Source organism: Photinus pyralis, unplaced genomic scaffold, assembly GCF_008802855.1.
Source record: "Photinus pyralis isolate 1611_PpyrPB1 unplaced genomic scaffold, Ppyr1.3 Ppyr1.4_LG3a, whole genome shotgun sequence".
In the NCBI taxonomy this organism is placed as follows: Eukaryota; Metazoa; Arthropoda; class Insecta; order Coleoptera; family Lampyridae; genus Photinus; species Photinus pyralis.
This window is the reverse complement of record NW_022170509.1, coordinates 15219520-15244901: the sequence shown is the minus strand read 5'-3', so window position 1 is coordinate 15244901 and position 25382 is coordinate 15219520. Positions and strand designations below refer to the sequence as shown.

Below are 25382 nucleotides of genomic sequence, written 5' to 3'. Positions count from 1 at the left end.
ACTAAGAGCTTTCCTAAAGAGGTAAAATGAAGGACACGTACCAAAAAAGTCAAAAGTTTTTACCAAAGTAAGTTCGATGCTTTTATTAACAATGCTCCCGATAACGACTACTTAGGAATGGAGGTGTGTCATGTGTTATAAGTTTATGAATGATATTTAAATAAATAAAAAGGTTATTATTAGACGTTATTTCTGGTATCACTCGTGTGTGTTTAGTTTATTTATTTAGCCCCAGTTGCACTAACAAAATTAAGCCTTGCTTAAAGTTAAGTCGAACTTAAAATCTGTGGCAACGATTATTAAGACAATCGTTGCTATGGTATTTAAGGTCAGCTTTAAGGGATACTTAATTTTGACGGTGCAATTGACCCTAATGACCGCTTGCACCAAGAAATTTAGGCGTAGCTTAAAATCCATGACAACCATTGTCTCAATAATCGTTGCCATGGATTTTAAGCTACGCTTAAGCTAAGCTCCGCTTAAATTTGTCGGTGCAAACGGCCATTAGGCAACTAACTACGTTTCGGGGAACACTCTTTCCCCTTTTTCAAGTTTAGATTGACAATAATGTATAAATGAAATACGCTATCTTATGATAAATTAATTAAATTTAGAACGATTTCGTGTAATGGGTCCTTGGTAGGTTAATTTAGATGTCAAACTGGGAGAATCTTCATCTGGAGAATTTGAATTTTGAAGGGTCCAAATGGAATCTAATTTAGGAATTGAGCTTGTTAAATCTTCATCTGCAGAATTTGAATTTTGAAGGGTATAAACTGGTTCTAGTGTAGATGTCGAAAAGGTTAGGAGAACTTGAATCTTGAATGTTAAAAATGGGTTTAGATTTAGTCTTGATTATATTGTTCCAAATGCGAAGAAGTCGTAAAATATCCACTTGTTTATTAAGGCAATTTGGTCGTTTTTGAATTTCAATAGCTTCTCTAATCAGTCGAGCTTTTAAATGTTGTATTGGAGCATTTAATTTAATTTTGTTGGTGTCAATAAAATGTCCTGTGTTGTGTCTAAATAGTGTTCACATAAAGCATAGGATTTATTATGTTATTTAATTGCTAAATGGTGTTCTTTTGCTCGTATGTATAATATTCTATTAGTTTGTCCAATGTATGATTTAGAGCATTGAGTACATAAAAATTTCGTAGACGCCATGTTCTTCATTTTACATTTTGTCTTTAGGAGTTCTTAGTCATTGATGTAGCTTGAAGTAAGGTTTAAAAATGGGTTGAACGAGAGATCTAGGAAATTTGGGAGCTATAATATCGGTGACGCCTTTTATATATGGAAGAATTAATGGAATTTTCTTTTCATTGTTTAAATTCTTCGAGTTATTTGAATTTTCTTGAATTTTTTCTTTTATTTTGTGGACATTTATAGAAGAGTATCCATTCTGGATTAAAATCTTAGTAATGTTTTGTATGAAACTAAAATAAAAAGCTCTTTGAACAACTATATTTTTGTTTCTGTTAAAATCGGAAGAAATATCAAAGCAGTTGCTAGGTGAACCAAGAACCTAATATAAATAATAGCAAATTGTAAAAGCAAAATGTGGTAGGTAGGTACTAGGCATTCAAATACGCCGCTTGTTTCATTGTTCTAAAAAGTCAAACTTTAACTCAGAATGCTAAGTTACGTAATGTCAATATTATAATATGAATTTCGTTTGAAGAAAAGAAGAAAAGAAACTGCATTTTATTTGCAGTTTCGCATTTCCTGTATAAAATTACAGTTAATAATAAACGAAGTCAATGTTGCAAACACATTCTGTCAGTTAATTTACAAATGTAATCAATTAATCAATTCCGCTTTGCCCCCACATTAATCTATTCACGAAATACAGTGCTTTTCATTACTTCCAAAATACCATATAACTATAGAAATTGCGCAGTATTTTTCAAAAATGGTACCCTGAAAATAAGCCAGCATCCGCGGTTAGATCCATGCTCTTCAACAAGTAAAATTCTTCCATAGTGAAAAATAAATAAAGTGAGAAGGGATCACATACTTATTTAAACGTTTTAGGTTCAGATTTAATGGTTCTTTTCTGATAGCTTATGTTAGAGACGATTTTTTTAATACGGGTGCTGGTACATAATTTTATTGATGATTGTATGCCTAATTTCCTTTCTTTTTTCCCTCCCAAAAATTTCATACCTGCTGTTTTGCAGAACGCGATCAAAACTACTTTGAAGGAAACACCAGGAACATATCGCACCTATACTCCTCCAGAATTAAAGCAGCGATGGGCCCTTTGGGGAATACGGAGGCACTTCCGCATTTTAATCCTTCCATTTTTCCCATCCTAAAATTATTAAAAAGTATCTGTAAAGGGAATGCGGTTTTAATATTTGTACCTGTAACTCACCGATAAGATAACTAAAGACAAACGATGCGGTCACTTCGGCACGAAAACAACAAATGACTTATCGCGGGTGCATTAAGGCCAAGAGGTGAGGTGCGGAAACTTGTCTTACCTCTAAAATGGTGTGATTGTGATAGCAAAGAATTATTTAGTCATTCTTTGGGTGCTAGTGACCTTATGCAAGTTTGCAACGTATCATAAACTAATTCTTTTTGGCATAGTATATGAATGCGTATAAAAGCTTTCGTTTTCGGGTGGGATATTTTCAAATAACTACCATTTAAAAAATTCAGAGCCGCCCAGACAATTTCAGGGGCCTGGGACAAAGTAAATTTTGGGGCCCTGTTTTGGAATAGAAAAAATGTCAAAGAAAATGTTCTTTTAGAAATTTACTGGCATTATCGGCCGTACAAATGAAAATGTGGCAACGGCAACTCTATTGCTGTTTCATTCATCCTCACAGATCCACGGCCAACACGGGGACCCTTTGAAATCTGGGGCCTGGGGCAAATCGCCCCAGTTGCCCCTCCCTCTGGGCGGCCCTGAAAAAATTCGTTAAGCCACTTGTGAGCAAGAGGCGCAGAGAATACTTTCAAATTTATTTTTTCGATTTTAATAGCCCTTTTAGGCATAGAAACATGAAAGAATTTTTAATTTCTGATCGAATGACACCAATACCAAGTCTGTAGGTGGTTTATGTCCGAATCCTTTGTGAGTCAGACAGACAGACATCAAGAGCGCAAAAGTGCACTTTTTATTTTTTGAAAGTGAAAGGGCACTAAAAATTCCCCTTATGTGATGGTTTTGTCCGTCTATTCCTCGTCTAACTCGAGAACGAAAAGAGACAGCGATGTCAAACCTTCGCCAATCCTGAATCCACTTCTACGAGTTCAAGGATCAGTGCTATTGAATATGAGCCGTATTAAAAGTCTGGTTTGCGAATACGAGCTGAGTGTCAAAAATTCCCATACTGAAAATCGTATGCGATTCTTCTTCTTGTTTAATAGTAGTATCAAAGATCTTATAATGTAAACCTGGCATATAAAATGATACGAGGAGCACTTTAAAAAGAAAGCAGAATAACACGCTCTTAATGCTCTTAAGTTTCTTTAGCGCATTTTTGCAAAAATTTTTTTTGTAAAAAGTAGCTTTTAATCTCACTTTGGCTGGCTGGCTGGCAGTAAATGCGCGCCCGTAGAAAAACGCTTGTAAAAAGACAAAGAGTGTACATGTAACTATCGGGGCCGTGTAATTAAGAACGTTAGGGATGGGGCTACAAGATTTGGAGTCGACGACATCTGGACGCCATCCCCGAGCGTATTATACTAACCTGGAGATTTTTCAGTTTTTATCTATCTTCTTCTACAGTTTTTCTCCGATTGTTTTCAAATTGGTGTCGTCGGGAAGATCTTGTCAACGCGCACAACTCCTGCGTGGCGGAATTTTGTTTTTTTTTTCCTAGGGGCGAAATAAACCACCTTTTGCGCGGCGCGCTTCGAGGGGTAGTCGACTTTGGGCGCCCAAAAGTTTCTTACAGCGCGAATCGCGGTCTCTCTTTCTCGTGTCACTAATAGAAGGTCGAGCTATGTGAAGTACCCAAAAGTTGAATACGATTTTATGCCGGGATTTTAGCGAAATCTACCAAAATGTGAATTACGAATGAACGGGACGTCGGAACTGTGTATCGACAAAGGGAATGTGGTAACCCCCGACGAGATCTTACTGATGGTGGAGTCGAAACTTCAAATCCGAATTGTTGCGGGTGATCAGAAGTGGGTGTCGACAAAGGGAATATGGTAACCCCCAAAGGATTTTAATGATGGTGGAGTCAAAACTTCAAACGCGAATTGCGAGTGCACGGTAAGTGAGAAAATGGTACCGACAAAGTGAACGTGGTAGCTTTCGGCAAGATCTTATTGATGGTGGAGTCAATATTGGCTAATAAAACACTGATCTGCCACACAAAAATGCGCTGAAGTCCCTTCGATCTCACACGAGGACTTTGATCATTTTTTTAAATTCAACTGCCAATAATGTGAACTTAGCCCCTTGCTCGCAAAACGTTTCAATTTTGATGGGTTCTAGATGCTTGCCATAAAGTTCTAGAGCAATTAATCTTTAGAAATAGGTCCGACAATTAGGTGCGTCATTTATTTTAAAAATATGACTAACCGGAGTCAATAGTTTTAATGAAATTAACCCAATCACCTAAATGTTCTATAGTCCCACATTGATAATAATTTATTTTGTAACAGTGTCACTTGTGTAGAGCGCTTGGGAACTCAAAAATCAGAAAATTTTCACCATAGATCCTTACAAAAATATTGTAGAAAACTTACTTTTCCACATTAGTCTTTAATGGATAATGTAAACAGTGTCGTAGCGCAGAGGGGGCGGTCCGCCCCGGGCGCAACTTTAGTAAGGGCGGTAGCGTCATACCTGCCAATAATACCCCTGGACGCTTTTGAAAATAGCTGACAGTAGGAAACGGTAAAAATCTTGTGAAAATACATTTAAATTTTGTTTTTGTAAGCAATGACGATCGACGGACTTGAAGATGTTTTATCTGAAAAAACTGAGACGAAAATTCATGACAAAGAGACTTCTGGTATACCTGCATACAAAAGTTTAAACTTCAGTTCTCAATATTCTAATCTTTTAAGAAATGTTTCTCAAGCATCAAAATATCATTATCGTCTTTGAAATTCTTGCGTTTCTAGGTTCACTTCAGAAACAGTGTTGGGTATTACAAAAAACATTGAAAAAATTCGCTGTTTTCTGTCTGTTTGTCTGTTGTTCATTTGCTACATGGATCATATAGGTATGAAACGAAAGCTTTTTGATATAGTACTTAAATCCATAACCAATTAAGACATTTGATCTCTTTTTTTTAAATAAATGATAGGAAACTCAAAATGTTCACCAGCTTTTAAAATATAGAGGGGCAAACCTTGCTACGCCACTGAATGTAAACCCTGAACAGAAGTTAGACATATTTAATAAACTGAATACCTACATATTATATCAGTACATAATCTCAAATAAAACGAACTAAAATAAAAGAACCAATAAATAAATTGTACACTTATCCTTCAAATTAATCTACTTTGTACTTTATTTACAAAAAAAAAATGTCGCCATATTGCACTGATAAACCTAAAACGAATTTCTAATTACGCGAAAAGTCAATATAACCCCGACGGCAAGTCGGTAAGTTTCCCGAGGATGCTCCGAGTTCTCTCTTTCGTATTGGACAGATCACTTTTTTTCGAATTATTGGAACTCGTGCAGTGCACGTGGAAGTCGGAATACAAGCCGGCGTTGCTGGGGCCCTTCTTAATGTGAAAGTTACGGTCTTGTAGCCTCGGGAAATAGCCGAGGTGTTCGTAGGTGACCGGCGGTAGAAACATTTTTTGCTTCTCCATTCCGGCGTACGTGGGTAGTTTGGAGATTTTGAAGTCTTTTCTTGTGCTGAGGAATAAGTTCGAGGTTAAGTTGCCCGAGTCGCTTTGCGGTCGTAAGTCTGTAGCCAGTTTGCTTTGATTGGTCATGATGATGTCCACCATGGAGTCGAGGCCGTCGTCTATACGATCTAAGCTTTTCGATTTCTTCTGAACTGTCTTTTGTTGCGAGTCTTGCCTCGTGATTCTGGTGCTGTTGTGCCGACAGGTCCGCACCTCTTTAACTCTGTGATGGAAGGATTCGCTTTTCTTGAGCTGCCTGGTGGACGTCACGTTGCTGTAATAAAGCGCGAGATCCTTTTCTATCCTCGGCAGGCGATATTTGGACGCGCTTAGTAGAGAATCGGACCCTTCGTCGCTGGTGTACGGAGTTTCATTCTCAAAAAAGACCTCCCTGTTGTAATCGTAGTCTTCCGTCGGTATGTAGAGGTGAATTAAGCTTCTGGTACGCCTGGGTGGTTGTGGTTGTAGATTTGCGGGAACAATTTCAGATTCGCTATCGAAGATGGGATCGTTCATCAGCACATCCATCTGTATCTTGCTTGTTTGGGAATACGCCTCAGTTTCGGCGTCGTTCACGATGTTTTTCAGTTCTTGGATCACGTCATCGATCGTCGTTTCCTCTTCGTCGGCTAATAATTTAAGATCAAATTCAGTCTTGTTATCGTATATTTCGTAGCTTGATTTCTCGCACTGTACATCTTCGGGACTTAAACTTCGCTCCGAAGAAGAAATACCCTCATCTTCAGCAGGAGTCGAATTATCTGTAAAGACTTGATCAGAAATCCGCGAGGTGGAAGAGCGTCCACCTTTCTTTACGTAAAGTTTGGAACTCCGCGATTTTCCGGACTTAAGTGAGAGAACCTCGGTTTGAAGTTCGCTGCATCGCTCCTTAAGGCACTGTTCTAGAGATACCAGTACTCCTTTTTCTTCTTGTAAGATCTGCACGCGGATATTAGTGGGTGATGAAAATGAACAATACTAACCTGAATTCGCCTTTCCAAAAGTAGCACTTTGTCCTTTAAAAAGTCGTTTTGCTTCTCGATGTGATTCAGCCTTGAAGATAAGCTTTCGATGTCAATGTGATTTTTGGACCAATAATCGAGCTGTTCATACACCGCCGCTGCCGACGGAGATTTTACGGAGGTAATCTATAATTAAAATGAGAATGAAACATTCACCATCCTAAGATTACCTTTCTTATATTTTCAATATCGAGCCCCGCCTGTTCGAGTTCCGCCTGAATGTATAGGCGCTTTTGCGGACTTCCGGCCGTATCGAGAAATGTGTTTATGAACTTGAAACCGTTAGCCAAAAGCTCCTCTTGTCCTCCGGCCGATGTTAACATGCCGATTAAAAATCGAAAACGGACGGGTTCGCCAAATCGTAATCGAAGCGTTGACATTGCTTCCGAGACAATTGCGTGACCATTACCAGCCGGTTCACACGCTTTGGTGAGCAACTGGAAAAAGCATGATAACGAAACGTCGAGTTCGAGATGCACGTACCTGTAAGGCAATAATTCTCGATTTATTGACGTTGGTCATTATGCAAACTGCTAAAGTGAAGAGTCCAGCTGACGAAGCCGTCAGTCGACGGATGGACTCTGAGTATCTAATGCAGCAACAAAGTAGGCACTGCAGACAGGTTAACTCGTCTAGAAGGGCGCGTCTTTGTATGGAAGGTGGTATTCGCCCAGTTGTATTGTTGCCGTTGTTATTCCCTTGGCTCAACTGTATTGTTCGCAACAGTTCCAGAAGAAGGGTTACCCCATCGTGTGGATCAGACACAAACTCTTGTATGAAACTAAAAAAAATCGCAAATGAAGGCAAACGTTCACTGTATGTATAATAATAAATATAATGTTCCTACAGATAATAGCATATAAATAGACATTACACTTAGGATTAATCCCTTGTACAGCAGCAGTCGCAACATGGTTCCGGTTCCGCAGAAAGAGGAGACACTACAACGCATTCCGTGTACTTTCCTGGCATTTGATAACTTAGCGATTTAACAGTGTCTCCTTCCATCTTCTTCTCCGGCTTAGAATATATGGGTTTGGCAGCCCAAGGTTTTTCGGGGGGCGGTGGCAGTTCTGTGGGAACGTAAGACAATTTCTGTACGGTGTACTGCGCAAAGGGACCGGTTGGTTTTTCGATAGAGTTAGCCACCCGAACTTGTTTGACTTTTACTTGATTCAAATCGTGAGGTACAAAGGAGAGCTTGTTAGTGGTCATATCACTGATGGGCACGTCGGATTCGACCACAATCGGTTTAGGCTTACACGATTCCACCCTAACGATCGGTTTTTCCACGTAGTCGATTTTGCTGGTGGTAAAATCTTGCATGGGATCGTCGCTGGTGTACTTTTTTCGGCAAGGGAGGAAGGGGCGGGCCGGCGCCGCTTTGTCGTATTTTACGTAGCTGAGGTTGTTCATGGTGTCTCCGGACATTTTCCCCTCGCCTACGCTCATGTTGTGCTGGGGACGAAAACCGGTGGTTTTCTGCATTTCGCACGCGGTGAAAGATTTTCTGTACACCGACGAGTCTTCCATTTTCGTATGTGCTGGTGTGTATGTGCTAATCGGTTTGCACGACTGGGGAGGCGGTTCGCGTTGGGGAATCGGAAAGCTTTTTCGGTATATCGTGTCGTCCGACATGCGGGTCTCGGGTGCCACGAACGACTTTTTTTGCGCCCACGGTTTGGGATCAGGTTCGGGTAGTTCCCACGGTAGAAACGAGAGACGGTTGACAGTATTACAATCCACCTTCCCTTTAAAAGCAATTTGAGGGTGTGGCGGTCGACAAGTTTCCGCTTTGGCCTCCTTAATATTCATCGGAACGTATGACAGGCGATTAGTGGTTTTGTCACTTATCGGTACGGTCTGGGATATGGGCTTGGGTATTGGCGTACAAGACTTAGTTTTATCGGTTGATTTTGGCACGAAATCGTGCATGTGTGTTGTAACCGTTTGCATAGGGCCTGAGCCCAGTAAGTTGTGTCTACACGGGTAAAATGGCGTTGAAGGTTCCGCACTTACTTGTTGGTAAGTCAATTTGTGCACGGTGTTGTTTGACATCTTCCCCTCCCCGACATTCAGATTAGTCTTCGGGCGAATTTGCTCTAACTTTATCAGCTCCCCGGGAAGAAACGTGTCACGATACACAGACTTGTCCGACATTTTCGTTGTTGGTATCAAATAAGTTCCAATTGGTTTAAACGACAAGGGCCGTTCCGGTTGAACATATTTACATTCCAGTTTTGGCGGCGAAGTAGATGAGATGTCTTTTTTCAACTTGCATCTAGCGCAATTTGGAAGGCAATTGCATAGCTTAGTTTGTTTAGTATTCGTGCCATTTAATCGATTCCGGATTAAGGTTTTGACACCACACCCGTCTAATCCATTTTGAGGAGGCATGTCTTAAGAATCCAATTAAAAAGGTGGATATACCAAAACTGACAAAAAGGTAAAATTGTCACAAATGTCAACTATGTATGTACAAACTTGATTTTTATAAGCTCTTTGTGTCGCATATTTATATAATTTAATCGCATTGTTAATTTTATAACAACAACTTGTTAAACAATATTACAAGAATCAGCTGTTGAAATTATGTATGGGACCTGAGATTTAGCAATAGAGAGTGCGGTGTAACATATCTGACAGTTTTTAGATTATATCGTTCCCGCTTTTATGTATTTTATTAAGGAAGAAAAACGCATGCTACGCCACTGGAGATGTTTTACCGGGAAGCGCATAATTCAAATTGCACAAATTAAAAGCCTCGCTATTGGTGGCGCGTAAAAGAGAGTATGGTTTTGCGTTCCCCAAGCGCGAAAAAGAAGGTGGCGAAGTTTGAGCTGCGGCGGCAGAACGTAGATAGCTTTCGATGGCAGTCTTTTTCTTTTGTAATTACTGTAATTAGCGTAGGGTAATTGTTTTGTATTATTAGCTTATCGATTTGTTAGGGGGTTTGCTTTCATAAATTTGAATTTGAAAACCCTATAAAATATTGCGCAATGTTCGTAAAATAAGTTAACAGTCGAGAAAATAGCCGCACTTAGGGGTAGTTTTTTATTTGCTATAGTAAGTTGATTTTTGTTTATTGTCGGCTTGTATGATGGGCCTGGGGGCTTTGTTTGTTTTATGTAAGGGCGTAATACACTTATTGAATTTCCACCATCTTATTTCACATAAGTACCAAATGTGATTATTTTTCATGACTTTTGAATGTCTATGTTCTTTGAATACTGTTATGTGATGAGTCTCGAAACCCTACTTTGTATGCAAATATTATCTTCGCCCTTAATATCAAATGAGACAGGTTATGCCCTAGCCAAAGGTGGGTGCCTGAATTCAAACCACGAACACACACCTTGAACATATCCCTATATTTTGTACGGTTATGTCATAATGCAGGCGCCTGAGCTCTTAACCAGAAACAAACAAAAATGATATATTATGTGTATTCTTCGTACCATGAGCCCTTTGTGTAAATGTCGGATTCCGTTACATAACAGTCTTAGTAAACATATTCTTTTCCGTGATAGATATTGGCACAATACTTTAAATATCGGTGTAAAGTCACGATTATGAAGGAGATAAAATTCCCCTAAATTGTCATACGAACTGAAAATTGGAATTGGAAAAGAAGTAAGAAAGTGAGTACATATCTTGGAAGCTTTTTAATAGTTTTCCTTCCTTGTTATCAATGAAGTCCCTAGAGCTATTCTCGTGTAATTAAGAGGGGGCAACTCTGATTTGAATTTCGATTTGATCGTTTTTGTAATTAACGTTTTAATTAATTTTCACTCTCTCAATTTCTTGTGTTTTATTTATGCTGAGCGATCTTTAGAGCGACACACACACACCCTCACCCTCCCATTCTTGAGCAACTCGTTTCACAACACAAGATAGGTGCTATCATTAGACATGTTTGTTTACTAGATGATCGTGTGCCATGGGTTTCAGTTAGTTGTGGTGGGAGTTTTGATTGGTGGTTTTGAGTTATACAGGGTGGCCCGCTGAAAACATTCAATGGCAATTTTGCCCACTTACCGACGGTTTTTCCATATACAATTTATTGTCACTGCTTCAAAATATGAGTTTCCTAATAGTATATAATTATACAGGGTGGCTCACTGAAAACAGTCAATGGCAATTTTGCCCACTTAACGACAGTTTTTCCAGAAACGCCGGAACACGTCAATTTTAGTTTTGAGGGGGACACCTAAATTAAGTAATACTACTTACATAACATTAACCATGGGAAGGGGGTGAATTGCACCCCAAAAATTTTAAATGGGAAAGGGTAGTAAATTGTCGATAGGTCGAAAGGAATGTTCATTATGTTTTCAGAACTGTTTTTATTTTTCAAATCCGACCAGTAGTTCCAGAGAAAACTCGATTTAAATGGATTTGCAGAGCCGGTTTAAAGGTTTATTAAGTAGGCGTTGAAGTTGAAATAATTGGGAGCTTGTGTCAGAAATAACATCTGACATAAGTGCACAAGCATGAAGCAGTTAAGCGAATTTGTGATTAACTTGTTTAATTTTGTGGTTAATTCAAAAACAATGACGATTTACACTATAGCACAAAGGGTGGAAACTGTTTCGATTTTTTTTAAATGGCGATTCTGCCTTCACAAATTCGCTTCCTTGCTTGTGCACAGGTGCACTTATTGCACTTATGTCAGATGTTCTTTTCTGACACAAGCTCTCAATTATTTTAACTTCAACGTCTACTTAATAGACATTTTTTATTTGCTTATTATTTGCCAATTATATCTGTCATATGTGATATATAAAGCAGTCTATTACGCCCAAGGGCATAATGAGAGGGCATAATGGATTGTCATCTCATTATGCCCTCAAACGGCCTGTCAAATTGATTGACGGAGTTATATTATGTAATAAAAAAGATGCAACTTGATTCGTATGAAGCACTTTAATGTTAGGCAAACAATACTCATGACATTTGTATATTGGAAATGCATTCTTTGGAACGATGAAAAATAAAATGTTGTATGCACCTCAGGCATTACTCAATATTTAACCCTCGGGCGACTTACAATCCCTCGGGCCGGAGACCCTCGGGCTCTGTCGCTCTCGACATAAATATCGCCTTAATGCCCTTGATGCATAAACAACTATTTATTTCAAAATAACGCCTTACATTGAAAACCCTGAAATGGACGTGTGAGAGAATGGAATCAAACAATTAATCTTACCTTATCAAATAAGGGTTTAAACTTAATGGCCGTTTTAAACGAGCCAATTACACAATAATTAATATAAAAATTACTTTCGAAAATGAGAGTCTCTCCATCAATCCACTATTTTTCCCATTCCTCTCTCCCACACGCGTTATCAGTCACGGCCTCTCAAAATGTTGTAAATAAGTATTCAAATTTAACCTTGTGGTGCCCTCTGAATAACGAATTCGATAAATTGTTGCTCACGAAAAGACAACTTTATTATTTAAAAGACAAATTTATTATCATCCCATTAGTGTGCGGTAAATTCGCCCCCGAAAATTCGCCCCGGAATATTCGTCCCCAAGTAAATTCGCCCCCGGAATATTCGCCCCCAAGGAAATTCGCCCCCAGAATATTCGCCCCCAAGTAAATTCGCCCCCGGAGTATTCACCCCCAACAAATTCGCCCCCGGAATATTAACATTAACATTTATTAACCTCGGAAGTAATAGGTTCGTTTAAATTAATTAAATAAATATTTGCAAAAATGACGATATTTGGAACTCAATATGGCGAGACTGACAACTCGAAATTGTTCATATTCAACCGTCTTTCACCTGTAAAAGGCTGATTCAACGGTTCAACGTCAACCGTATGTTACGTATTTTACAACAAATTGCTTTTACAAAGAAGTCTAATTACTCAGTCATTTATGGATGTATTGAAATGTTTTTGCCATCAATGTATAAACAAAGGATGATTCTTTCTTTAGACTTATTGAAAATTGGTCCAGATTTGATGTAAATTTGTGTTGAAAAACACCAACATTGATGAAGTTTGCTGAAGTATCAAATCATAATTAAAATAATTTAAAAAAATCTAACTCGAAACATCCCATTTCTTTAAAATATAAAAAAAAGTTTGCTTATATATTTATTAGTTAAGTAGCAATTAGTCTGCTACGGTACTCGTTCCAAATTCAGCCCGTCGGATCAGCCTTAAATTTGAGAATTTTGGTAAAAAATGTGCAAATGCCATAAAAGTTTTAAAATTTCCAAAGTATCCACTTGAGATCAAAAAATTGTTGAACGTTGACCATTTACCAAAAATTTAGACCTTAAAAGACAATGAATTTAGTATATACCTACTTTGTGTACTACTATCATGTATAAAAATGACAATACAGACACGTTTTTATTACTAATGACATAAGAGCTCCTTTTTTGCTGTTGTCAGTTTGATTTTCAGATTTTTGTATTTACGAAAGGTGAAATATGGTGTTTGATTTACAATAAAATAAACGCTTCGTCTATTAGGATTGTAATATTTAAAATCATAGAAAATCGTGCACAAAATTTGTTTTTTTAAGTAAATCTAACTAAAACGTACCAGCACCACGTGAAACCGATCTTCTTCAATACTATCAAAACTATTTTTCCACACAGGTTTATACCAAACACAAAATCCATAATCGATAGCCGTTAGAAAATAAACAATTTTTGAGTCTCAATTAATTTTCATCATATATTAATAATCACTCAAACAAAAAATGGAGTCCTTTATCAACAAAGTTACAAAATCCGTGTTCAAGGCAAGTATTGTTCCGAAAGTTAAAAAAACATCGTAGAATAAAATCGTTAACCAAAAATCAAAGTTCGTATTCGCGCCAAAATATAACAAGTAGAAACAAAAAGTTTCAAAACAAATATACCACCAATGACCAAACGAGCCATCAAACGTTCTGTTAGGAAGAAATAAGAAGCTAACAACTCAGTCAATCAAAAATGTCATTTAAATTAGATTATATATTAGTATATTACCTTCTTTTGTAATACAAGAGTTAAGGTGGAGTTTACAAAAAAGTGCAAAAGTTGCCTTGCGATTTCCTCAATAGCTTTGTTTCGAGGTAAAAAAATTTACTTCTGTACGACCGATGGTTGCTAAAGGTTTAAGCGTGTGAATGAAGTTAAATTTGATAACAAATTTTTATCAGTGTGCGATAAAAATGAAAGACATATATTTTATATGGGAGTTTTTAAAGAACTTCTTTCTTAATAAATAACGGCGAAAGTAGAGGAATTAGGTAAATAATTTTTGTTTCATGCAAATGTCGGAACATTATACAGAGTGGCCCAACAAGAAGTATACAGAGGGCTTTTAGGGTATTAAATTTAGAAATTTCGAAAAATCCTTGAACACGTCAATTTTGTATTCGAGGGGGACAACTTTTGGAATACAAATCACGAACCCAAGTCTTCACCCGTCTACGTAGGGAGCTTAACCCCTAAAATTTTAAATGGAATCCTATGGCAAATGGCACATTATTTGAAAGCCAATTTAATCGTGATTACTAATCTGCTTTGCTTTTTAAATTCTATTGATTCGTTTCGGAGATATTTGCATTTGAAATGGTTTTTTCTAAAAAAACTAAAACAAATGCGATCTAAGTCACCTTGTATTAAAGTTTTTAAATTTTAATACAAGGTTTAAATTGTGCAAAAAATAACAAATAACTTTAAACACACAACATTTATTTCAATAAATGCTCGAATTGCCTCCCGCCTGCTTCCATGCAATAATAAAGATTTGCTTCAAAACGCTGCCGTACATGTTGCAAGATTTCAGGGGTAATCGCTCGAAATTGTTGAGTTATACCAAAGAGTAACCATAATAAGAGATTCAACGGCATAGAGAATAGTGTTAACCATAATAAGAGATTCAACGGCATAGAGAATAGTGTTGCATATGTATTGTGTGTTGCCTAACAAATTTTACTGCTTTTTCTCAATTTTATTGGCGTACGCTACGCCTAAGGGGCTATTTCAAGGCAACTACTTGTTTAGAAGTTTATAAATATCATTGCAGAAATCCCAGCGTTGCCAAATGTTTAGTGTTTGCTTGTACTTATTTAGGTATCTATTATTCCTTGAAATGTATGATGTTTAGAGATATGTTATTCCATTCTACGCTTATGGCACAATTTATTAAGGTCCGAACGCTTGTTGGTTTGATTCATAGGTGCGAAGATATGTTCTTCGTGTAACAATAAGCCGTTTTTTGAGCGGTAAATAATAGATTTTTTAGTGTGTATTGTGTATTCCCAGTAAGCGCGAGTAATAAGCTCGCTTTGATTACGTCTCTGCCCTTTGTACACACTGTTCGTCGCCCTACCGTCGACGGACGTATGGAAAAGTCGACCGAACTAGATCGTTTAGTTAGAGGAAGTAGTGTAACGATTCGAACGATATTTACTTCCGACTTGCGCGGAAATAAACGAACATTTTTTTAAAAAAAAAAGGCCAATAGACGTTTTATAGCATTTATTGTACAAATAATAAGATAATGAAAGATTCCCGGAAAAAATGTTGCAATCACTTTTTAATTTTTGCCGCCCAAACTATAAACAATATAATAAATCCAAAATAAACTGCCTCAATTGGATTATAGTTGTGATCGAATGGTTCAAATCAGTTAAAAATGTGAACTGTGGACCAACGCAACCCCTGACGCAACCCCACCTCTTTAAAAATGGTTTCTTTGCGATAACTGAAAAACTACTTGACCGATTTGGACCATATTTTTTACCAGTCGATGTGACTAATGTCCCCTTTAATCTCATTACATTTCAGTCCGATCGACCCACGCATTCCGGAGATATTTAAACGCTCCAGAAACCCTATATTTGGAGTGGAAGCCAATGTTGTTTTCAAAAATGAGAACATACACTGCATTATCAATCGTTTAGATGGATGAATCACTAGCAGAGTGCGCGGTGGCTCAAGTTGAGCGGCAAATTTAAATACTTATGATGTGTTTTTTCCGCTACTAGCCAATGGTGATTGAAAAACATGTGTACGCCGCTTAGTTGCTAGGAGACCGATGCGCGCTAGTGCTGCAGCTTAAAATGCGGGTCGAGAGTATTTTTTTAATTGAATTGTTTAAATGAGAATAACGTGTAAATATTTAATTAAATTTATTCGACGGGTGCAGATTTATTAATTTATTATTTAACTGCACTATATATTTTGACTGATTATTGGATTAGACTGATGTTTTTTTTCTGAGGACATAAGGATTATTGCATTGTAATGATTGATTGTTAATGATTAAACAACTCAGCGTATGTAGGCATCTATACAAAATTAAAGCAAACAAAATTTCCTGTAAAATAATCGCTATGCTCATCATAAAATCCAATTTTATGAAATATGTTGTCTACTTTAATTTGACTGTAGTAGACGATCTAAAAAGGATGGATAATAACAAATTTAATTTACATTTTTACAATTGTACCTGTTATTGGTTATTAAATTAAATAGTAATTACTGTCTATTCAATAGACGCCAACTAAACAGGAAAATACCAATGTAATTAACAATAGGTACTGAATCGTTGCTGATTTCTTTTATACTTAAGTAATGTTTTCTAATTATATCATGTCCACATTTTATACAGCCAATAAGAAAGAAAATTAAATGTGACAACCGCGCAAATATTTTAAACCGAAATTCTATAAAGAATTCTGTAAATTTTCAATACGCGCCAATATTTAAAGAGGCGGTTAGTTCTGGCCACCTCTACGCGAGGGCCCGCTTTTGGAATCCTAGCGGGCGAGTTCTTATAGCCAACACGCGTTTATACCATTGCGCTGTATCTCTTATTATGGGTACTCTTTGTATACCATATTGTAATCTATTCTCCACTAATGGTTATAACGTGCTCGCAACCCTTGTAATGTTCGGGTGGAGCAGCATAAACTTTTATTCTTTAAATATCATAACAAGAAGTAATCTAAAGGAATGTTATTTCAACCCAAAAAATTTTATACACAGAAAAGAAAGTTATTGTTGGAAACAAATTCCACTTTTTCACTTATAATTGCACAAATGAGGTTTGTATTTACCGGAGTTTAAATTTGGGTTGTTTATGGGTAATGAAAATCTGTTGCCTTAGCCAATTAGACGAGAAAAACTGTCAACTAATAAAAATGCGACAACCGCAGGTGGAGCATTTTCTAGGTTGACAGTTTCGAGTCCAATTGCTAAAAGGCAAACAGATTTGAATTGCCACAACCCAAATTATTCGGTTTTTAAATACAAACTCGAGGTGTAATTCGCAGGACAATAACGAACAAGAAATTTCACCATATTAATCAATTATTGGACAGACGTCAAACTAAGTCATATGGGGAAAGGATTAATGCGATTAATTGGTTCGGAAAATGACATAAGTTGAAAAAACCACTTAGTGCATTTTGTCCGCTGGAAAAAAGGTTGCAGGTAACTTTTGCCGCTGTCAAAGTGACAATTTCACTTGCGGCTTATGCGTGGGATTTTCCAATATCATGTCTGAAATAATAGAAGTCATTAAGTCATTGTGAATTTTATTTCCTTTGGATGTCAAATCCTTTGCAAAGTCATTGTGAATATCCTTTGGATGTCAAATCCTTTGCAAATCACCCTTAATTTATTCAACCTTATCTTAATTACCTATTCATATTTTAGTTAACCGGTATTTGAGTGCTACCCCTTTTATGTAGGTATACACAGTTATTACAAAAAAAATGAAAATGAAACAAAATTCATTTTATGAACTGCTGGCCCTGTTACTTCCGATGATTAATAAATCTTATGGGGCAAATCCCCCGGGAGCAGAATGGCCGGGGGCGAATCTTCCAGGAGCGAATTTGTCGGGGGCGAACTTGCCTGGGGCGAATTTTCCAGGGCTAATCTTTCTGGGGCGAATCTTACGGAAGCGAATAGTCCGGGGGCGAATTTACTTGGGGGCGAGTTTTCTTGTGGGAGGATTTTCCGGGGCGAATCTTTCGGAGGCGAATAGTCAGGGGGCGAATTTACTTGGGGCGAGTTTTCTTGGGGGCGAATTTTCAGGGGCGAATTTGCCGGGGCGAATTTTCGGAGGCGAACTTCTTTTCTTTAGAGTAGATGAAAGTAAGTAAGGTGCTTGAATATGAGAACCTACCAGTAGAGCTGTATAGTATATTTGGTTCTAATTTTATAATATTTTGTATATGTTAAGTATATGACAAAAGCGGTAGTATACAAGTCACCGAAAATTTCCACAGCAAATTAGACAATTAGCAAGACGCTTTTGGACAATAGCACGTCTCCATTGCCGTCTGTCCTAAATCACACGGATCTTCCGGGCAATCAACACAAGAAGGATCGTTATCGTCGCACTCGACGTAACTGCCGGGCGGAGCGTAACTGAGCTTATTCACAGTATCACCCGACATTCTCAACGTGGGAGGACTGAACTTGGTTTTCTGAGCCCAGGGCATATCCAACCTCTCCGGTAACTCCCAGGGCATGTACGACATCTTCTGTACCGTGTTCTTTTCAAACGCGCCCGTCGCCTTTGTCAAGGCCGGAATCGGACGGATGGCGGAGACACGCGCCTTGGACGTTTCAACGGGCATGTAGGAGAGGCGATTTGTGGTCTTGTCGCTTAGGGGACAATCGCTCGAAAACAGGTTCGGCTTTGGGGAGAATTTTCCTACGGGTTTTTGGCACTTTGGAACGTAATCGTGCTTGTTAGTCGTTACGTCCTGCATAGGCCCGTCTCCCAACAATTTGTGGTTGCAAGGAAGAATGGGACAGGGTGGTAGCGTCTTGTGCGGTTGGAAGGACATGTTGTGTACCGTATTTTTTGTAAACTCGCCTTCGCCTACGCACAAATTATTCGTTGGTCTTATAGGCTCTACCCTGCCATTTTCAAAGGGAACGTAGGATTTACGGTAAACGGTTCCATCTTCCATTGACAAATCGGGAGGATTAAACTTTCGAATGGGTGCGAAGGATTTCGGCCTTGATGGCTGTATGTACTTGCATTTTTTCTTTTTTTGGGGGCTTGGTAGTGATGGTTGCCCGGGCTGAACGAGAGGTACCGAAACATTGTACGGGCAGACCTGACACGGTGGTACACCTGGTGGTATAATTGGCACGGCACGAGCTGCACCTGGGCACGGCGTTACCGTTGGCGTTTCAAAAGTGACGCAAGGTGGTAGGCATGCCATTAATGGTAGTAAAATTGGTTTTTAGTTAAGCACTAACAAACACTAACACAAATGTCAACTATTTTGTAAATAATAGAAACAAGGCGAGTTGATTGTCAAAGGTTACCTAGGATATGCGAGGCGTAGGTCCGCTTTCAATTTGGAAAGGAGCTCGGAAACGGTTCCGAACTGGCGTAAGCTCATCTCGCTGGCCGCAGACGTGAGCATCGGGTTGCGATAGTCCCTGGACGCGACGGTTTGCAAATTTCCGCAGTCCAGCTCGGGCACGCTTGGGGTCACGTACAAATTCGTTGCGCTGTTTATATTTTTTCTGGCCCACTTTCTCACCCCAGAAGCGTAGTCTTCTGGATTATATATCGGCGGACGCTGCTTCTCCTGCAACATTTAATGCCAGTCATGGAGAAGTCATCGACCCTTACACATAATTTTGAATTGCCAATCGAATATGAAATAAGTAAATACTTGAGAATGCAAATTTGCCTTTAACATATTAAATATTGATCTTTAAAGTAGCCGTTAACCTGAACTTGAAGATTACCTTTGTGTAAATGTCATCGTCCCATCGAAATGGCGGAGGCACGTTGTCTTCTGAATTTGGCGCCATACTAAACTCTGGATATGAAGAGCAGCTATAACAAAAAAAAACTAATTTTAGTCTTCAAATTTTTGCAATCGAATAGGCACCAACACCCAAGTTAAGGTAGGTTACAGTAGAGCGAATTAACAACACAAGATGCGTATCTTTGCTATATGTTTACAGCCGACTACCTTTTCATTATTCATGTTGTTTAGTATAACTGTTTCTGAAAGCATTACACTTACATTACACATAAAGTATGTGCAATAAACTAAACTCACGGAACGGTATAAAATGGAAATTCGAATCTTTAGCACATGTACCGAAAGAATTTGCCACAACTAAATTAAAGTCTCGAATTCGCAATAGAAGGCAAGCACGTTGGGACATTGAAAAGACGAATTCTTGAGGGAATGTTCTGTACAGATTAATGGCAATTCATTCCAGAAGGACCATAATCAGGATTATCTGCATTTTCGTGTCATTGGTAAAATGTAAATATGTTAAAAATTGCTTTGGAATAACTCGAACCCCTTTTACTAAACTACACATTTAGACGTGCAATAATACATATTGGTCTGGGTTCCAATCAGACTTGAGATTGAAACACAGTGGGGAAATATGAGATACAAATTTTTTACAATGAGAAGAGGAAACTTATATTAGCAGTCCTACTGACAGAAAAGCTTATTCGTTCGATACCAACGTCACATTTTCAGCCACAAAGAATTACAAGCAAAGACGCAGCCTAAAAATCCCATTTCATCTATCGGGACTGGGACAACAGTTTCATAGTGGCTATAAATCTTGATCAACAATAAAAAAAAATTAAAGTAATTTACAGATATTGCTGGAGCCGGTATTTATCTTTAGGTTACAAATTGTTCGGGCCTCTCTTGAAAATGCTCCCTCCAAGAAAAGTTGAAAACTGGATCGCTTTTGGGGTGATACAGTTTAATTTTTGAGATTTGATCGTTTTTATTTGTTCAATTACAGCCGAGTTTGGTATATAGTACAACTTCTTCCAAATGATGTCACCAAACGTACGGGAATGTGCCTACTTTACACTCTCGTGGTTTAAAAATAGATTTTTTTCTACTCATATGGGTTAATGAATACATTAAACGTTCCAATTTTATGAAGTAAGAGTATAAATTCCTCACATTATTGGATAACAGCAGTGAGTAATAATTAATCACTGGGCATGGCTTTAAAAAAACTCACCGCAGCCAGCCAATGAGAAAGTTTCATAAAAAACAAAGAATCAATCTGTCAATTTATCTGGTTGTAACTTCCCTTTGTATCGAAATATAGGACTTGCCCAAATCTAAGAATTAGATTTAATAACACAAAAAACAAAAATGTGAATGCAAAATTGTATAATTGAAAATCAATATTAAATTAAATAAAACATCCCATGCTAATTTAGACCGTTTTTAATATAAATTAAGTTGCTGAATTGAACTCAAAGGAAAAGATCACTGTATTACCGACGCATCCAATTTGAAAGTGTCAAGATGGATAGCGAAAATGAAAATAATGAAGTTGTACGCCGCCAAATATAACAGAAACGGCAAAAAAGTTATGTTTAAATTTATAGCCGGAAAAGTCTAAATATCTTAGATCGATCTATAGTAAGCTAAATATAAATATGAATATTTCACTCCCATTTTCTCGACCTAAAAGACAACTACTTACTACTTACAAAAGGATCTTCAAAGTGTAAAAAGTGAGTTCAAAGTGAGGTTAAGTATTCGTACAAATTCTGTTACTTCGTAAGTCGCACATGCCTGTTATTTTGTCGTAGTTTTGGTAGTACCCGCATTATTTAATGTTTAGGCGATTAGCTATAATTACATACATATAGCAATAAACCCACAATTTAAACGATCAAATTTTAAGAAATGAGAAACGAAAGCTTGACAACCTTTTGATACCTCTGATATCATCTCAATTGTCACACTGTCACAGTATGACCAACTTTAAATATTTCTAAATTACCCCACCATTACCAAAATAACTCAACTGCAATTGGTTTGGTAACAAACGTCAAGTTTGAATATTTTCATTAAATTTTGCCAAATATTCGTAGAAAAAGTATAGTATTCTATTCGCATGTAATGGCTATTACTCATTCGAAAGAATTACGGCACTCGCCTTCGGCTCGTGCCGCAAACACATTCTCATGAGTAATAGCCACCATTACATGCTCATGGAATAATATACTATTTCCTTGTAACCAATTCGTTAAATCACTTGCAATGATAACAGTTGTATATTTGCACCTTTATTCAACCAATCACAAAAAATGGCACGACTTATTTCCTCTACTACTTGTTGTTTGCGACGATATCTCTTAAGACCGCGCGATCGATTTTGAGCGATCGTAAAATTGAATGGAGAACTGGCACCCTATTGCGATGGAAGAAGCTGGAACTCTCCACTTTCTATCTCTAATTTTTTATATAGAGTCGCCCAGTAAAAAAACGAAACGGAACCAAAGTAAATGCCATGATGTAAGCCAAAAGAAAGTCCATAGTTCCGTTTTCTCGACTCGGATTCAACGCAAAAGCCGAGTTTGGCTGTTATGCCGGTCGGCCCACACTTTCTAAATACGCCCACCTTTCGTATGAAGCGATGCACATGCCAATTTTCGTATATTTAAATAAAATTTTAATAATTTAAAACTGCAAAGCGAGCTACCGTTACAGTATTTATTACCAATCAGCGTTTAACTATTTTCTACCAGTTTAAAGCAGAGATTTTTCAAGACGAAGCTAGGCAGGGAGCTATCTTCGGTCACTAGATTTCTTGAGGTGTCACGCAACCTCGGTGTTGTTAATGTTTATTTTATTTATTCTGATTTGAAAAGTTTACTTCCAGGTAGTGTAATGAAGCACCCGTTTTCGTACATTAATTATATTAATAAACGCACCGCACATTCATGGCAGCCACCAGCTACATTAAACATCCGCTACCTAGAAAACCTCAAACGAGAAATTGTACCAATGGACCAATTTATTTATTGCTTCTAGGAGTAAAAGTAATTTGTGGAGTTTTAATCGCTCATAAGGAAAACCGAACATAATTGTGAAGTTTCTAATTGATCCCGTAGACATACGTAAATTATTTTTTGTAGGATCCGACAGCCCTCGGCATGGGGAAGCAAGGAAAAAAATTTAGGAAAAGGAAATATTTTAGGATTTCAGCGCCGTTAATTAGGTATTAGCCGATTTCCCAATGTTAATTTAAAATGAGCATTAAAACTGCAAGTAATTTCATTATCACAGACCTTTTACCATTGACTCGAAATTCTATGTAACAATGGGCATTACTGGGTAAACGAATTTGAAAATTTTAATCCGGCCAATTAAGTGAGTATAATTAACCGTAGTTAATTGTGTTGTAGCAAACTTCGTCTGATTAGATTATTCCTAGTGTCATTGGAGTGCGCTTAGTTAGATACATTTTGAGATATGTCCCAGATTTTTAGGACGCTCGTAAGCTGGAAGAAGTTTTAATTTTTGGGCGTTATAACCCGAGTAGGCCGTCCGACTGGCAAATCCGAGTTCCATTTATTTTTGAGAATTCTATATAAGGTAACAGCTAGATTTAGAGGGATCTTTTTCCGTTTTGGCTTCGAGTCATTTTGGTAATTTTTTACATTTGAACGTACTGTTTATTGTCAAGGTAAGCGCTTGATATTTTCATTCCAAGTATAAAGCGGGGTTTTTTTCCTTGTTTCGCTTTTCGTGCCGTGTGCCGTAATTTTGTTTACCCAAAAACATCGTGAAACCTTCATTTTCATGCCTACTTTCTGTCAGGAAATTTTAGTTTCCATGATAGAGGCCGCACCGTCACTTTACCGATCGTATTTGTGACATTTCCAAATGTACATAATTATTCCTGTCTTCACTGACAGATTGACATTAATCAAAAGTTATATATCAAAATTGAAATTTTGTATTAAAATAGGACTTCAGGTAAAATTCAACACAAGACTCGTCCGTGAAATGACATTCCTTGACTCGGAAATTAAAGTACTCTGTCCCAAAGGGGCATCGTACTTCAATAATTGCTCGCCAGTAATGGGTCATTTTCCCGACTTTTATATAAATAACTATTTAGATATGTGCCAGCGACCGCCGCCATTAGCCCTGGTGTTTTCCGTTTCTCCGTCTAAATACCCGTGGGTTCCGAAACCGCCGGCCCTGACCTGGAGCAAGGGTTGAAACCTCCTGGTGGCGCTCGAGATTTTCATAAAAAAATTTTTATTCAATGACCTAATAATTCTTAACATATTAAGATTAACGTATATTGCAGTTCGCTTTATTTATATAAAAAATTCAATTAATTTTCTTTTAGCACCTGACGGTCCTTCATTATACAGTGACGTTATTTATAAATAAAGTTGAATATTTCCTATCAATGCGAAGTATGTTTTTGCGAACGAATGTCGTTTAATCATTTACTTTACAGGATTGTTTCGCCTCAAACCCCCATTTACTAAAATGTAGCAAAGAGGTACGTTAAGTAAAGAACCCGTAACTTTGAAATGCGAGGCGGGTCCAGTCATAATTCAAACTTATATTCGAAGCTCAAGGCGGAAATTGCCTTTATCAAGACACAAATATCTAATTAAATTGTGAGGAGGTCAAGAAGACGGTGTAGGAATCTTCAACCAACAGGACAACAAGGGCGTAAAGATCAGTGCTAGAATTCAATCTTGATACCTAGAATTAAGGCTAAAATTGAATTAGTGGAAAAGATAGAATAGAGGGACGCAAAAGCCACGGGGGGTAATTAACCATGTTGATTGGACAAACAGGGGAATTGCGAAAGGTAGAGCTCATACGCACCCGTAAATATACCTATCTTGAGGAAGCGAGAGGAGTCGCCGTCTCTAACGAATATAGTCTGAGCGTGGCGAAAGGAGGGCCACGGCGAGGAGGAGCAGAAATAGCAGAATAGCAAAAATCGACTGCACCAAAATTTCTCGGGAAAACACTTTTTCTTATTAATTTTGGTGCGTAGAATCCAAAACAATTCGTACTTTTTCGACCAGACTTCTCAATCAAAAGTTATAGACTAGAAACCAATTTCGAAAGAAAATTCAAAGGGCTGTAACTTTTGAACTAGTAGCCCAATCTTGGAACTGTTTGAAATTATGGATTCTACAGGCCACATTCTATAAGAAATTTTTTTTCCGGGTCGATCTGAGACAATTTTTTTTTCGGGGCTCAAAAAAAGGCAGTGTATAACCTTCCTTTTTTACCAAAAATCGACTGCACCAAAATTTCTCGGGAAAACACTTTTTCTTATTAATTTTGGTGCGTAGAATCCAAAACAATTCGTAGTTTTTCGATCAGACTTCTCAATCAAAAGTTATAGACTAGAAACCAATTTCGAAAGAAAATTCAAAGGGCTGTAACTTTTGAAATAGTAGCCCAATCTTGGAACTGTTTAGCAACCATCAGGATGCAGACGAAAGCAACAGCAAGAGGGTAGCCACGTGGAAAGTACACGGGACAAATTACCCATACCCAATGAAAGACGAGCATAGGAAGACTAACGGTTATAGGTAGTAGGATCGGACCACAAAATGGCGAGGGGGAAAGTAACGGGAAGGGGCGAAAAAGGAAAGGACAGGGAGAACTGAATGCTGGGACGTGAAACTTCTGACAGGGGACAAGCAAAGGGAGGAGTATAGTAAGGAGCAGGACGAGATCAGGAA

At 37.8% G+C, this 25382-nt stretch overlaps 3 protein-coding genes across 4 annotated transcripts; all 3 read right to left on the bottom strand.

Annotated features, from left to right (window-relative positions):
* Window positions 1-5359: 5359 nt before the first annotated feature.
* On the bottom strand, window positions 5360-19703 carry LOC116165711. 2 transcript variants are annotated; one of them, XM_031480373.1, is made up of 7 exons: window positions 19610-19703; window positions 19178-19446; window positions 7347-7644; window positions 7034-7300; window positions 6825-6989; window positions 6648-6780; window positions 5360-6602 (listed from the first exon to the last, which is right to left on the bottom strand). In XM_031480373.1, exons 1-7 carry the CDS (start codon window positions 19673-19675, stop codon window positions 5563-5565), a joined length of 2238 nt encoding a protein of 745 aa, XP_031336233.1. In that variant the 5' UTR covers window positions 19676-19703; the 3' UTR covers window positions 5360-5562. The 2 variants fall into 2 exon arrangements, with proteins under 2 accessions (XP_031336233.1, XP_031336232.1); XM_031480372.1 differs by having other exon boundaries at window positions 5360-6780.
* Window positions 7655-10828, bottom strand: LOC116165712 (stabilizer of axonemal microtubules 2-like). Its single transcript, XM_031480374.1, has one exon. The coding sequence runs from the start codon at window positions 9258-9260 to the stop codon at window positions 7746-7748; it is 1515 nt and encodes a 504-aa protein (XP_031336234.1). The 5' UTR covers window positions 9261-10828; the 3' UTR covers window positions 7655-7745.
* LOC116165713 (stabilizer of axonemal microtubules 1-like) lies at window positions 17972-19166 on the bottom strand. Its single transcript, XM_031480375.1, has one exon. It carries the CDS (start codon window positions 19069-19071, stop codon window positions 18133-18135), a length of 939 nt encoding a protein of 312 aa, XP_031336235.1. The 5' UTR covers window positions 19072-19166; the 3' UTR covers window positions 17972-18132.
* Window positions 19704-25382: the final 5679 nt, after the last annotated feature.

Coding starts and splice junctions, on each gene's coding strand:
- LOC116165712 (XM_031480374.1), bottom strand. CDS start 9,260: ATGCCTCCTCAAAATGGATTAGACGGGTGTGGTGTCAAAACCTTAATC.
- LOC116165713 (XM_031480375.1), bottom strand. CDS start 19,071: ATGGCATGCCTACCACCTTGCGTCACTTTTGAAACGCCAACGGTAACG.
- LOC116165711 (XM_031480372.1), bottom strand. CDS start 19,675: ATGGCGCCAAATTCAGAAGACAACGTGCCTCCGCCATTTCGATGGGAC. Junction 7,645..19,177: donor CTACGCCTCGCATATCCTAG/GTAACCTTTGAC, acceptor GATTTTTTTTAG/TTTCATACAAGAGTTTGTGT. Junction 7,301..7,346: donor CGAGAATTATTGCCTTACAG/GTACGTGCATCT, acceptor TGCTTTTTCCAG/TTGCTCACCAAAGCGTGTGA.